This window comes from Phodopus roborovskii, unplaced genomic scaffold (genome assembly GCF_943737965.1).
Source record: "Phodopus roborovskii unplaced genomic scaffold, PHOROB, whole genome shotgun sequence".
In the NCBI taxonomy this organism is placed as follows: domain Eukaryota; kingdom Metazoa; phylum Chordata; class Mammalia; order Rodentia; family Cricetidae; genus Phodopus; species Phodopus roborovskii.
This window is the reverse complement of record NW_026126625.1, coordinates 4,254,775-4,270,601: the sequence shown is the minus strand read 5'-3', so window position 1 is coordinate 4,270,601 and position 15,827 is coordinate 4,254,775. Positions and strand designations below refer to the sequence as shown.

Here is a 15,827-nt window from a genome sequence, read left to right as displayed (position 1 = left end):
AGCGAAGAAATATTTGTCCTTTTTCAGTGTCGAGGGACAACAAAAAGTGGACACATATTCATGATCAGCCTTCTCATCATAAAAACAGTCTTGACCATCTTTGCTTTGAGCTGGAGTTTATGCCCTGGGCCAGTTCACACAGGTTCGCACCTGTTGATAAAGAGCGTCAATAAAAATGATTTTTTGTCTCTGATTAATCTTAGAATATGAGTTGTTACTTAGTAAATATAGTCTTGCTGGATACAACCCTCTTTAAAATTGAAATTACTTGAGGGAGCATTTAGGAAGAGATCTCTTGTGGTGGGAGGAGGAGAAGCTGATGTGGTAGGGTACCACTCCTTCACAAAGAAACAAGAGACACAAATTGGTTAAAATGCTTGCCTAATCTGCACTGGAGTCTCAAAGACGAAACTGAACTTGCTTCCCAGAGTTTCTAAGTTATCCTATTCCTACTGCCCTGTGGCATCTCTGAGTCATTAGGGGTCCCATCTCTGGAGTTACTTATTGGTTTTCTTGAACTCCAGATGGAATGAACTGTGGTCATGCAGATAGAGTGGTCTTTTGTGTCCTGGTGGATGAATGCGCCGCCAAGTAAGTCTTTCTCTTCATCCTGTCTGCCCAGAAGTCATGCTCTCAGATAAGCTACACCCCCATTCCCCAAACCATGTCATTTATATTATCTTGCTATGCAGGCATTAAGAAATTAAAAAAAAAAAAAAGAAAGAAAGAAAAAGAAAATCTTGAAGAGGAATAAGAAGGAAGTAAATTGAATCAAAACTTTGAGCAATGGGGTTGAATGTTCTGGAGCTGGGGATGGATACTGAGCACTCCATCCTCAGGCTACACACTTAGAAACTGAGTCCTTCATTCCTGTCCATCCAGAGGGAGAAACTGAGCTCATAGTTAATTGGTGATTTGTCAGAAGTCACGGCTTATGCTCCAGGCTTCAAGTTCATGTCTGACTGTGAAGCTGGCACCCCGCCCCTGGCTTCAGTGCTCTGACCTCTCCTCTCTTCCTGCAGACACATAGAGAACTGGCGAGGCCTGCACACCCTTAATGCTGTGGATATGGAGCTCTACACAGGACTCCAGAAGCTGTGAGTATGCTGGGATGGCTTGCTAAGGAACAACTGGGTTGCTGCCTGTCATCTTCTGTGGTGAAGTAGCAGTAATGGGAAGACTTTTGCCTCAGTGCTTTTTCTCAGGAATTTTCTTTGGGAATGGTTGGCATCACCTATTTAGGGATTGTCAGGGGCCACCTTAGTCTGAACAGGCCTGGGTTAGGGTCTTAAGGCAGCCTTGCCCCCAGTGCCTGCTGGGATTGTGGTCTTTCTCGGTCCTGTGCTTGGCACAACCCTACACCGCATCCCCAGTGTCAGATTGTCATTCAGCACTGCAGGGAACTTCAGCTTTAGACACGGGGCACCAGGTGTGAGGAGGAGAAGGCACAAGGCACTGAAATCTCCTTGTCTCTGGAGCACCAGGAACTCTAGTTCTCAACTACTGGTCAGGATGGGAAGTGAGTAGCTGCAATCAATAATCTGCTCATATTCCAACCTTTATCTAGTTCTCCAAAGGAATTGGTTTTATCTCTCTCATTGAACCCACAGTTGGCCAGCTAGGGTGACTAGTGATGAAGAGAGCTACAGCCCACTCACAGGGTTTGCCTTCTTTTTGGCTGTAACCCCTGGGATTCTGCCAACCTTCTTTCTTTTTCTCTCTACTTAGGACCATCAAGAACTCTGGACTCCGGAACATCCAGCCCAGGGCCTTTGCCAAGAACCCCCATTTGCGTTATATGTGAGTAGAACTGGATTTTGGGAGAAGGCGCAGGGGTGAATGCATGGAGATAGTCTTGGACAATGAGGTTGGCTGTGGTATTTGTTGTCCCTGGCCAAATCCTTTAACTTTCTTAGGCCTTCAGTTTTATCTCCTTAGCATGAACATTTGGGATTTGGTAATCTCAAAGGTTTTTAGTAGAAGGAAGCCAGGGCTGAGTGGGAGATTCTCCTGTCTAGCAAGTTTGAACCTTTCTTTTTTTAATAAGGTAATTTGCAGCTTTGTGGGAATATAAATGACAGGGCCTTAATATGGTATGGACATGACTCTTCTGAGAATATATGTAAGATTGTAGTGGTGTGTATGTGTTGATGTTGGGAATGGCAGGAAGGAAAGCAAGACCAGACTAAGTATAAGAAGAGCATAGATTCAATACAGAAGAACTTTGAGGAATGGAAATATCTGCATAAGATAATAGGTCTTGATTTGGGTTAAGACAGTGAGCACATGTTCATGGGTATCTGTCTTTTTGTGCCTCCCTCACTCTATATCCTCTCCTTGCCATGGAATGAATTCTTTAGGTAGTGGCTCTGTATAGACCTTGCAGGAGTGGAATCACACATGTAATTGTTTCTTCTCCTAGTCTACATCTAGGTAGGTAGACTATGAGATTTGGAGGGAACACAGTCGTTTCTTATGAAGCAAGGGAGCATGAAAGAAAGCCTACAGTATGTGATCAAGGACAAGACAACTGATGCCTCCACAGGGGTATACTTGTCTGGGTCAGCTCTTTCTCAAGAAGAATAGCCTCACGGGTGTTCAGGGGTTATACCCCAAAGAGCAGAAAGTATTCATGAACTCCATGGCATGGGACCTGTTGCACGTGGGATGGAAACATAAGACCTACCGGTAGGTTGACTAATCTTTCTTTGGCCACTGTAGTTGGCACTTGATGACAGAAGGCAACTTGCTGGGTCGAAATCTCTTATAAAGAAGCAGAGCTTCTAATGGGATGCTGTGAAGAAGTGGTGAGCAGGGGATGTAGAGGTCGAAAGAGACCCCGAACAATTATGGTTGGGGAGTGGTTTCTTTTCGCAGAGGTCCTGGCTGTACTCTCAGGTCTGTGCATTTTCACAAGCACAGGGTGAATAGTTATTTATCTCTTTCAGCCACTTGTGCTTTGTGTTGAATTTTCTTTCTTTCCTCTGGAAATAGCAAGCTCCCTGGCCATTGCTGGGGGCCGTAGGTACTAACAATGGGGGGCTGAGAGCTCCCTTTGAACTGTCTAACTCAGCTCTTGCTCCCTTGCCCTGGTTTACGCCCAGTGGCATGATTCTCCCAATGTGTGTGTTCTTCTCAGCCGTTGGTATAGCTGTGACCAGAGAAGGGCCTTGGACCAGATGTTCCAGGTGTTTATTTTATTGCCGATTTGAGTTTCATTGTAAAAGTTCCCAAGGGAAAGAGCTTGTGATATCTGAGACGTCTCCTTTTTCACAACACACAGAGGTCCCGAAACTACATGCGTCTGGCCAATCAGGTGGGAACAGTTGGGGCTATGGAACCACGTGACAGTTCCAGCTGACTACTGTTATGTGAGGTGCAGTCCAATGTCACCAGACTTTTTGTTTGTTTAATCATCAGCAACCACTTAAAGGGCTCTATTAGACATGGTGGGGACTCCAGAGGAGCCTGAAGGTCACAGATAGCAGAGACCATAGGGCAAGACACACAGTCTGGCTCATCTATAGATTTTGTGAGTGAACTTCATCCATTTATGAAGACACACCCCAAATCCCTACTGAGTGAATTTCCCGTCAGCTTTGGGACATTTTCTCCTGGCAAATGGTCCAGGTTTTGCTGCTCTCTCACAACGTCTTCTATTTCTGTCTTCTAAATGCATTTACAAGTCTTCAGGCCCCAGCTGAGCAATCACAAGGCGATCACTTACTCCAACACTAATTGCCAAGCCCTGGCTTGGCGGCTGTTTCTTTCTTTCTCCACACCACCCCCCTTTTAAAGGGAAATGGCCGAGAAGATGTTTCTTCTTCCCTCTGTACAAAATAAGAAGCAGGAAATGATATTCTTGCCCAAGTCATTTCAGTCATCTGATGGGGGCAACACAACTGCCCTTCATCCCTGAAGCTGTGCCTGTCACCAGTATAATTCTTTCTTCCCCACATCAGAAAATGAGCCTATGATGTCAAGGTCAAGTTTTGGCAGCAAGCATAATGGGACATTGGAACCCTAGGTTGTCTTGAGTGACCGTCTCCTATTGACTACTTCAGTTTCCTTCTCTATTTTGCTGGATCTGGACAGATGAGATATTGGTGAATACATTCAGAAAGACCTTTTATGAAGGACTGGATTTTTTTTTAACCCTCTTGCTTATCCCAAGAGCCTTGAGGGTAGGACAAGGACTTTTCAACTTGATCATGGGAATAATGGCTTGCTAAGTTACAAATTGAGAATAAGGGCAGTGCCTGTTCTAGGCAAAGACTACATGGCTAATGTTCAGTACGACTTTTAGCCCAGCAAGTAGAGTTTAGAAATGATGCTTACTGATAATGATATTGTGTTCTGCTGTTGCTGATCACAGAACCCGATGGGAGGGATAAGATGGTCTTAGTGACTTCCCTGACCCATCTTTATCCTGGAACAGCTAGATTTCTGTTCCACACATTTCACTACCCTTGCGCCTGAAATATACCTGTTTTCAATAGCTACTGTCTTCTTTCCTTGAATGTGGATGGGTCAACCTGGATACATTTGTTTCTTCTCTCTACCCAGTCTCTCTTGCTTTTGACTCTATGTAGACCACTCTAGATGCTGCTCATCCCAGGTGTCCTCAGCAAGGAGTAAGTCTATAACTTTCTTATTTCTAAATGTTTAGAGACCACATCTACTAACACTGTTGAATACAGACCATCCCCCAAATGTTCTGAGACTAACTTCTGTTGCTAGTTCTTTTCCCCTTTAAGAACGTTGTTTTCTGTAGGGAGGCTCACACACAGCCTGGATCTCCAGGGCGGTGTCCTCATGAGGAAAGTGATGTAGGTGCGTTCTATGGTCTGTGTTCCAGTGATGGTGTTTCCTTTCCTTTTAGAGCACTTCCTGGTTTCCAGGGAACTTCCATATACTTCATCTCACCAAGTTCTCACAGCCATCCTGGTGGCTGTTATGGTAGGTAGCTTTGTTTCATAGGCACAGAGAGTCTTATTGGTAAGGAGTGGAAGTAGAAGCGTGCTTAGGTTCTTAGAGTCTCTTCTCAGGAATCTTTCTATTATACCTTTGGGTGAGAAGTCCAACAACAACCAAAACAAATCAACCAAACCACCCCCACCCCCCATCACCAGATGCTTAGCAAATTGCAATAAGAATACAAGTCTCTAGGGGAGAGATTGCTTAGCTGGTAAAGTGCTTGCTGCATTTGATCTCCAGAACCCATGTAAAAAAGCCAGACATGTTGGTTTTGTAATCTGGCACCGGGGAGGGAGAGACAGGCTTGTGCTTCTTTGATAGCCACCCAAGGCCAGTGAGAGCCCATCTCACAAAAACAACAGAACCGGATCCTGAGGAATGACATTGGAGTTTGCCTCTGTCCTTCACCTGCACATGGGTGTATGTTCACACAAATGCAGGCTCACACACACACACACACACACACACACACACACACATGCACGCACGCATGCACGCACGCACGCACACATACACATATGCACATAAGCACATACATGCACACATGCTCACGTCTCAACAAAGAAAAGGAAAGGCTAATTAATACTCATTAAGAATTTACTATGAGACAAGGAATGGACCTAGTGCATTTGCGGATTTCATCTCATGTCACTCTGCATAGTGTCTATCTGAGAGCTCCTTTGTCCCCGTTTCGTTGATGAACACACTGAGTCCCATCAATTTCTCCTAAGGTCATGCTGTAAGTTAGTGGAGTAGTCAGACTGAGGACTCCCATCCTGTGTCTCTGAAGTCTGTGTACTTTCTGACATCCCTGAGTGTTTCTCCTCTTTGCTTTTCTTAGCAAGTGCTTCAGATGGGAGGGATGTGGGGGTCTTTAAACTTTTATTAGAGAGCTGGAATTTCTCCCTGGAGATTTAGCACCATCCAGCCTCAAAGAGCTTGGGCTGAGAAAGCTGTTTAGTTTCTTTCCCTATTGAGGTCGGATCCTGTACCAATGGTTGTATTACTAACTGAATATCTTTATTGTGAAAGATTTCATAGTGTTAGCCTATGGCCTACTTATTTCCAAGAATATTTAATGTAAGATTTCAGCAAACCAAAAGAATTTCTTTAATCCCTCGGAGTTGGTTGTGGTCTCACATTAAGTTGCTGTAGGCAGAAATTCAATGGATCTGTTCAGCTGGGAACCCTGGGTATGAGGGAGGGATAAGGCGGGAACACTTCCATTTGGACGTTTTCAAGGAGAGAAAGTCAGCAGTGTTTAGGTGGATAGGGATAAAGGAAATGGCTGGAGGCCCCACCTTCCTGGTCACTGGCTGGACAGTATGCAATTCATTTCTCCTGAAGGAACAGGGATAGAAACATGGCAGGGCTGATTTATTATGTATTACAAATCACTAGAGGTTGAAGTAGCCTGATTTTGGATTCCAGGCTGATAGGTTTATATTTTAATAATAAACACTCACCTCCCTGCCTGCCCTTACCTCTGCACTGAGACTTTTTTCTGTGTCCCAGTGGGGCTGGTGACTGGCATACTTGTCCCCTTACTGCCTCCATGCACATGGCCTTCCTTCTCTGTTCTATGTGGAGGTTGCAGCCATGGAATACTCTATAATGCTGATGGTAATGGACCAAGGGCCTTGGAGAGCCAAACCTGAGGTTTTTACTCACACTGTTGACCTTAGGGAAACTAGTGAACTTCAGTGAGTTTGTGAGGAAGTGTAAGATCCCCTCCTACTTAGGATGGTTCTGAACCTTCAGTAAGACAAAGTATACAAAGAACTTAACTCAGCAGATTATGAAAGGCTCAGCACCCTCCCCCAAACTGGCATCCAGTTTCAGCCATCACAGATAGTTAACCTGGAAGAGCTGCTAGAACCAATTCTCAAATTCAGATTCTTATTGCTGTTCCCAGCCTTGCTTCTTGGCTGTCTGTTCCAAACCCCTATGCAGGTGGCTAAATCATATGACAAGCGTAGCTCCGCCAAAGTGGGATTCCAACTGTTTGGTTTTGAGACCGTATCTCACTGCACTGCTCAAGCTGGTTCCAAACTCAAAAGTCTTCCAGCCTCACAGGTTGGAAGGACACGTCCATCCCAACCTGCCTGGTTCCACTTGTCACAGCTGCATTTCACTCTCAGTAAAGTTGTGAGGGTGATTTCTTTGTTTGTTTATCTGTATTTAGAGACGGCTGGCCTTGCACTCACTGTGTTGCTGAGGCTGGTTGTCACTCCAGAATCCCCCTCTCTGCCAATGCCCAAAAGTAGGACTGTAAGTGTATGCCTGGATCAGAGTGATATTTTAAGCACATAGATAAACACTCCTCTGCCTAAAACCCTCCGGTTACTCTCTGCGTTATTTATGGTAAAAGCCCAAGTCCTCACTATGGCCTCAGGGTTCAAGTCATGGTCCCATGTCTGTCTAATTCCCTGTGCTTTCTCCCTGCTTTCTCTGCTGTAGCCTCAAGCCTTCTCTCACTTCCCGGACATGCCAGGCTTATCCCCCACCTTGTGCATTTTCCTCTCTGCCGATCCATCTGACCCACAGAAATTCTCCAGCCTCGATCTCCATGCCTAACCCTGCTCCCCACCATTTTCTCTAATGTCACTTGCTCTTTCAAGGTTTCTCTGACCAATCTTAGTGGCCTTTACAAGCCTATCACTTTTTATTATATCATGTGGCTTGATTGTTTCCTTGAACTTTTTTTTTTAACTATTGACTTTTTGAAAAATAACAACCATTCAGTCATTTGTGTAAGTCTGTACTAGATGTTCTCTACCAGAGTGTAAATATCTGTGAGATGGAGACTTGGTATTATTCACTGTTCCTACTCAGTACCTAGGACAAGGTGAGTGGCTCTTGTCTGCCTTGATTACCCTGTCTGAGAAGATGTCTTGATCAATGAATCTTATCAAGATCTCCACATGTAAGAGCACAGGTGTTGGTGGTACATGTCTTTAATCTCAGCACTTGGGAGACAGAGCAGGCAGATCTCTGTGAGTTCGAGACCAGCCTGGTCTACAAGATCTAGTTCCAGGACAGCCTCCAAAGCCACAGAGAAACCCTGTCTCTAAAAACCAAGGTGGGGGGGGGGAGGGCACGGGCAAGGCAACGACTGTACTCACTGTGGCATTCTTTCCTTCACATTACACTATTGACTTGGATCCTGTCTCACCAGAGTCCATGTCTCAGAGACCATTGTACTCCAATTTAAAAATAATGATCCATGTGAATTCCTGACATTCTAAGAATGTGGGCACTAGGGGAGCAATCCAACAGTAGAGAATTGCTTAAGGAGTATGAAGCTGTTGGTTTGATGCCCAATACTACAGATGCAACCCAGCGTACCACACACACCAAGTCAACAATAACCAGAATGAACAAAAGTGAATACTACAGGGTCATAGCCAACAGTACCCTCTTGCAATGCTGGGCACAGATGCAATGGAATAGTGCATCTCTGCGCTTTCTTAGATCTGCCTTCTAAGTATGTCCACCAAATCTCCTGCCTTCATTTAATGTCATTACTAGGGGAATGGTGTTGATGAGCATGTGAGAGTATGTGTTTTTGAGATGGATTGACTGAGCTTGGATTCTGGATCTGTCCTAGATATCTGAGTGTCCTGGGAAAGGGATCTTACCATCCTGCTTATCTGTGTCTCATATGCACATTTGGAAAATGGGGATAATATGCTTATTAGCAAGAGGAAGAGTGTAAATAAGCTTTATCAATTATTAAGGAGAATGACTGGCCCATAATAAGAATTAGTATAAATTAGTTGCTATTCTTTTTTTTTTTTTTTTGATTGACAGTGGTGGCCAGTCTCTTCTTATGTTACTTAATAAATATGTGGTGAATCATGATTTTGGAGGCCTTCATGTCCCCTCAAAGTGCTGCATGCTGCAGACAGTTGATCAATGTACAAGATGTGCTCCCTGTCCTTAAGATTTACCAATGTCAATACGGTAGCACATGTGTTTATTTTAACCTTTAGAGAGAGTGAATAAAGCCATAGATTTTACCCCAATGTAGGGGAATGAGGACATAGCGTAGCGACTGTTTGCCTAGCTTGTAAATTCCCTGTGTTCAATCCCTGGCATTGCCAAAATAATGTGGATATTTATCCTCAGAGAAGCAATTTCCCCAAACATGTATACAGTTTTCCCAAAAGTTTCAGAGCTGTTTAGACTTCCTTTTTCCATGAGTTAGGAGCTACTTTGGAGGGTGTTCCAGAGAGGTGCACAGTTAAGCCATTTACAAAACAGATGTGCTGGCACACCTCTGTAATCTCAGTACTTGGGAAGTGGAGGCAGGAGGATCAAGAGGGAAAACATTTGTCAAGCAAAAGGAGTAGAGTTCAGATCTTCAGATTCCATGTGTATGCCTTATGGGCACAATGCCTACTCTGTAACAGCAGCTTCCTAAGGTGGAGACAGGGGAAACCAAGAGCTGGTGAGTGACACTTGCATGTTGGTGAGCTCTGGGCATGACTCTGAGACCCTGTCTCAAAGAATAAGATAGAAGAATGATTGAGAAACACTCCAACATCATGTGTGTGCAGGTATAAATGCATGTGTGAATTCATGCATATACACACATGCATGTCTACACACTTATGAACACACACACACACACACACACACAAAGAAGAAGAAGAAGAAGAAGAAGAAGAAGAAGAAGAAGAAGAAGAAGAAGAAGAAGAAGAAGAAGAAGAAGAAAAAGGCAAAACAAAGAATCTGGAGCTACAGTGGGCTATACCTCAAGTTCCAGCCCAGACAGAGATATATAAGAAAGACTGTCTTAAAAATTCAACCAACTAAACAGAAACAAGAAAAAACAAAAAACCAACCAACCAACCAAACAAACAAAAACCCCCCAATAAACTCAAAACTATTATAGGCTTAGAAAATGACATATATGTTGCATCATAAAAATGTTTCTTTATGGTTTCCACCATAGTCAGATAAGTTAAGGATATACCAGGTATGAGGCTTTCTTGCGAATAAGGAAATTTTTCTAAAATTTATCACAGTAAAGGATTATATAGCAGTATATTGAAGCCTGTTGAGTTGTACACTGTGTATATATGTACATGTGCATGTACATGCATGCATGTGTGCACATGCATAGGCAGGCACAGGCCCACACAGGCCCCCCCCCACACAAACACTGACACACACACACACATACACACACACACCCCCTTCTGCTCCTTCTTGGCAGAAGCTTCAAGAATTTGCATGAGGCCGCTTTATCTCTTTTCACTCTGCTATGGAGCAGAACACAGTGATGCTGCAGATGGAGGCCGCTCCATTAGCCTGAGTCTTGTGGTAAAGATGATGGGGTCACACCATCGCTGTCCCTCCCTGGTCATGTAGTGTGAGAGAGAAATAAACTTGTGCTGTGGTCACTAGAAGACGACAAAGAGAAGCCATAAATGACAGTGGCTCTACTCTGTACATGAAGTAGATGGGCCACCAGGAACCTACCCCACCCTTGGTGCCTTGATTGTTACTATATGCCTTCCTTCACTATGCAGGGGAAGAAGACGAGAGAAGGTGCGCCTGTCTTTTAGGGCTGGCTCGGAGCCTTCTCTCAGTTAAATTCTGCAACTTTTAGCATGCTGCACAGACAGCTGCTGTCCTCTGTGTCTCACCATAGGAGGTGCTGGAGGACGCTGGAGAACTCAGGGGTTATTGGTTAGAGATGGTCTGAAGTGGAGGAGGTGACTGTGGAGTCAGGCTTTGGAAGGACTATGGGTCTGGGTCTAGGGAGAAGGCTGCTTTAGGGCATGGTTGCTGCTGCCATGGATATGCATAACAGTATCCACTTGGACTTTCTCCTAGAGCTGTTTAGACATGTGTTCCTGCTTCTAGGCTGTTGTGTCTGGCCCTCAGGTAAACACAAAGAACTGCCAGTGGAGCAGGACTTGAAAATGGGGCCATTTACCCATGGGATAGGATTTCCACAGATCCACTGATGAGGGAAGATTGAGCCAGGCCATATGTAGCAGTGTATCTGAGTGGTGGCCTGGAGAGGAGCCAAGTGTGGGAAGGGGGCTCATGAGGATGGCTGTCAGTGTGTAAGAAGAACTGTTTCAATGCAGTGGTTCTGGGCAACCACGCCTCACATTCCCTTGCTTCTCTCTACCGTGTGGTGGTCTTGGATAAGCTACTTAACCTATTAAGGCCTGTTTCCACACTTCACAAATCCAGGCACAATTTGGATGACCCAGTCTTGACCTTACAGTATTTTGGGAAATTCTTCCTGGAAGAAAGGTCTGAGCTGGAACTCAGCCAGAAGCACAGGGAGCCAGGACAAGAGGAAAGCTCTTGTCAGTTTGTTTTGGCCCTACCCACTACCTTCTACCCACCTATCTTGTCTCTCTGGAGGGTCAAGAGTTCCAATCCAGTGACTTCCAAGGATGTGGCTTCTGGGAACCACTGCTGTGAGCTAAGCTTGTAACTGATGCACTGTATACGTCATTCTCTGCTCATAATAGGATGTGCAAGCAATCACCCTCCCCATTTTACTCACAGCCATTTGAAGCAGACAGGGGTTTAGGCAACTTGCCTAATCCCACAGCCACCAAATGGCAAAGCCAGAAGCCAGCCTCAGGCAACCTGCTTCTGAGACCGTAGGTCCCATCCTCATAATAGCCCCATTCCACTCTCTGTTCAGCCCTGGCTGTCATCAGTTTCAGGAGAGAAGGAAGATGATAAATCGCCTACCCTAGAACAGGCTCTGAGGAGGGAAGGACCACCCAGTGAGCACCTGTAGCCAATTCCTGCTTCCTACCTGGCACTGACAGGGTATGGGTGAGTGGGCAGTGCCTGTTACTTGCTAGCTGGCTTTTGAAGGCCGTCAGCAGTATTTACACTGGGTGGATGCTCCGCAAGTAAAAGATTCTCAGTGGTCGACGATGAGTTATTCTGTGCCATGTGGCTGTGGGAGCCCCGGATTTTCAGTTACCCATTTCCATGGCTGATTTCTCTCCTGCTTCCTTGGACCCTGCATCAGGCAGACCATGGCTTCTGTGGTCACCCCGCTATAACATCTGTGATGGGAGATGGAAAGAGGAATGCCAATGGCGCTGGTCCAGCGTGCTGTGAATTCATACCTATGTGCTTAGCTTGGACAGTTGACTCTTCCCAGTCCAGTGAAGCTGTGTGACCCCTGGAGATGGGTGGGGTCCCTTCCTTCATTCTTTCCACAGTCCAGCCCCTGTGACATTTGACAACACAGAGAACATCTTTTTTTTTTTTTTTTTTTTTTTTTACATCTTGCAACAGATCATCTTATAGAACCCCAGATGAATTCGTGCTACAGAATTCACCAAACTACAGATTCCTAACTTGGATTTCTCAGCTGCTACACATTTATCTGCTGCCTGAAAAGACAGTCAATTCCCAGTCCACTGACACCATTAGTTGACTGGGCAATTGCCTCTCCTGGGGCCTTGTGTAGAAATTATTCCTTGTTCCCTCGTGAGGCAGGTGGCAAGCTTCCTCAATTGATTTTCTCTTTTCACGTCCATTTGTGTCTCTCCTCCAGTCTCCTGTGGTCTGGGATACTCATGTCCTCCCTGGTAATTTCTCTTTGTTTACGGTTTTTATGGTCAGCATTCTGATGCACTCAGGGCAGGACCATTGTGACCTAGATAATACGGCCACGGTCTGCTCTCGCTGGTCCACTGCATGCTTACTCCATTTTTTCTGCACAGCCCTCTGAAGTCCCAAAGTTACCTTAGAAGCTATTCTTCCTGATTCCAGGTATCTTGGGGCTCAGGATCCCCTGAACCAAACCATTAAGGCTTTTCATATAACCTTGTCAACTTTTAATGTTGAAATATTCAGCCCACTGCTGAGTAAACATCCTGGCCTCTGCCCTGCCTGGTTCCAAGCCTTGGGGGTTACACATTGTGTTCATATTGTCTAGTCTTGATTATCCTTGATAGATTTTTTTCTCTCCCCCCCCACTCCCCCTAAGGCTTCATTACTTCCCATTTGTCCACATCTCTTTTGTCCATTTCTCTTGTTAAGGACAGATTTAGAAAATGAGTTTAGTCCCTTGGCTGTTTTGGAGTCATCATTAATTTCAGTCCTACTTCATCCCTTAGTAAGCTGGTGTCTTATGTCTCCTCCGTTGTTCCTTTCTGATGAATTTGCAAAAGCCTCTTTTCCTCCCAGGTTAACCCCCTCTGCCTCTGAGGGACTGCCATGGTTCTGCAGAGCTCCTGCTTTTCCTGGGTTGTCTTTTGGGAGATCCAGCTGTTGAGACTGCCCTGAGCTTGAAGGGCCCCAAGCCTCCCAGAGGGGTAAACTTAGCATTACCTCTGGCTGACTTCATCTCTGGCTGTAGATGCCGTCTTCCTAAAGATTCTGAAGCCCAGCCCAGACCCTAAAACAAACCTACAGAAAGGCCTGTCTCTACAGCAATGACAAGATGACAAGCAGTCCCAGTGACAAGGACGGGGTCTCCTTAACATAAGAGAATATCTGAAAAATGAATGACTGGAAAATGTGACAATGAATGAGGTTATGAGGTTATGAGCCTTGATTAAGCCATGTCACTTCTTTTCTCTTATCATCTTGGGCAAAGAACAGTGTCCTAGGATTTTTCTGGAATCACTGGGGATTAGTACTAGTCACAGGACACTCTCTCCTGTGTGCCCAGAGGTGGTAATTCCTCTATCCCAATCTGTTTCACAAGTCCAGAACTTGGTAAGCTCTACAAGGGCTTTGATTTTGCTCTTCTGGGATTCTGACCGTGTGTGTGTGTGTGTGTGTGTGTGTGTGTGTGTGTGTGTGTGTTGTGTGTATGTGTGTGTTGTGTGTGTGTGTGTGTTGTGTATGTGTGTGTTGTGTGTGTGTGTGTGTTGTGTGTGTGTGTGTTGTGTGTGTGTGTTGTGTGTGTGTGTGTTGTGTGTGTGTGTGGTGTGGTGTGTGTGTGGTGTGTGTGTGGTGTGTGTGTGTGTGTGTTCTGTGGTTTTTTTCCCCCCTCTTCCCAGGGTAACGCTCATCAGATTTGCCAGCCTATGCAGGCTGAATTCCTCAGAGGATCTGGGATTCAGGGGACCATTTGAGGTCACCTGCCTTTTTCTGTGTGTTGGTAGAGGGCATATCCCTTGCTTGTGCTAGGGACTTTACTGAGGATTGAGTTTAGTTGGGGGAGTCACTTCTTGTGTGTCAAGAATTCCAAAGTGATAGGAGCTCAGGAGTCCTTAAGAATTTTACAGTGGGCCTCTTGGGAGCTGGAATCCAGAATCCAAGTCTTGAGGTGTGGACATTGGTTCTTCTGATGCCTTTCATGCCCTGGTTGATGGCTGCCATATTGCCATGGGGAATGAAGAAAGATAGACCTGCCCTGTCAAGAGTGAACAGGTGGCTCTCCTCTTCATACCTCATCTATAAAATTGGTCTAATCTTAAACTGTCACTCTCCACACACCCCAGGGTCATTGTGAAGATGGAGTGAACATTGATGGGAAGGGACTTTGACAAGCACCACAGAGGATATCTTGGGCTATGCTGTAGACTATGTTCACTTTGGGGGAATAGGTAATGTTGATCTAGGGAAACACCCATCTTCCTGGGCTTTCCTATCTTCCTGTGAGCTCAATGATGCACAAGATGTCCCCTCCTCATCATAGCACACAACTCTAGGGAATATTGACTAAAATGCTTTGTCCTCTTGTACTTGGCTAAAAATGTTGATGAGTGTGTGTTACTGTCTCAGTTTGAAGATCAAGTTTTGAAGAGTTTGAAAAGAATTTTGCTGATGAAAATGGCATCAACCTCATTCCCTGGGGACAGGCTTCTCCCTTCTCTAGAACCTGACATTTAGCAGTTGGTGCTTTTGTGGTTTAGAATACTATAAAGCCCTCTCACAGCAGTCCTTGAAGTTGTGTGGTGCTTTTTGAAATATGAATGCATTAATCCCCTCCAAGGACATCTATTGATGTTCTTCTCTGCCTCAGACAAGGATGCCAGTAACCTATGTTTAGGACATTGACTCCATGGAAAGAGTTTGGGATGAGAGATGGCAGTGTAGAGACAGTTAAGATACAATGAGATGAGGACTGGGATCCCCCACATCATTTAGCAAACACAGATGATGTGTGTTTTGGGAAGGAGAGAGTTATAGCAGAGGCAGCTCCCTGGATTGATGACAGATACCCTTAAATCCATAGGTGTCTGTGAATAGATATCTGAGGAAGAGTTGTGGTGGGGAATGAGGAGGACAGCTCTAGGTAGAGGGCACTGGATACTGTATATTTAGAGACACAATGTGTTTGTAGGGCCACATGTCTATGGGGGCTGTCAACACAACTCACAACCATTCTGCAGTGTGCTCCTGTCTTAGGGTTTCTATTGCTGTGAAGAGACACCATGACTATGGCAACTCTTACAGAGGAAAACATTTAATTAGTGCTGGCTTACAGTTTCAGAGGTCCACTGTCATCGTGGCAGGGAGCACGGAGGCACAGGTAGACATAGTGCTGGAGAAGTAGCTAAGAGATCAGCATCCGAATCCTCAGGCAACAAAAAGGGAGAGACTCTGGCTTGGAATGGGTGTTCTCAAAGCCCAGCCCATTGATATACTTGCTCCCAAAGGGCTGTGCCTCCTACTAATCCTTTCAAATGCAACTCTCTGATGACCAAGAATTCAAGTCTATGGAGCTATGGGAGGTCATTCTCTTTTGAACCACCATGGACCCCAATGACAGTCCTGCGAAAGGATTAAAATCTTTGGTTACAGGTTACTTTTCTCATTAATGTGATAAAATACCTGAAAGCAGCAAGCAAATAAGGCAGGGAGATTTATTCTGGCTCATGGTTGAGGGGCTG

The 15,827-nt window shown here is 45.2% G+C and overlaps 1 protein-coding gene across 1 annotated transcript in view; it reads left to right on the top strand.

Moving 5' to 3' along the window:
* Positions 1-15,827, top strand: part of Ntrk3 (neurotrophic receptor tyrosine kinase 3) — a 357,015-nt gene that overhangs the window by 55,862 nt on the left and 285,326 nt on the right. Inside the window, exons 2-3 of the mRNA XM_051206601.1 lie at positions 1,023-1,097; positions 1,729-1,800. Coding sequence (XP_051062558.1) covers positions 1,023-1,097; positions 1,729-1,800 — 147 coding nt within the window. The remainder of the gene's footprint in view (positions 1-1,022; positions 1,098-1,728; positions 1,801-15,827) is intronic.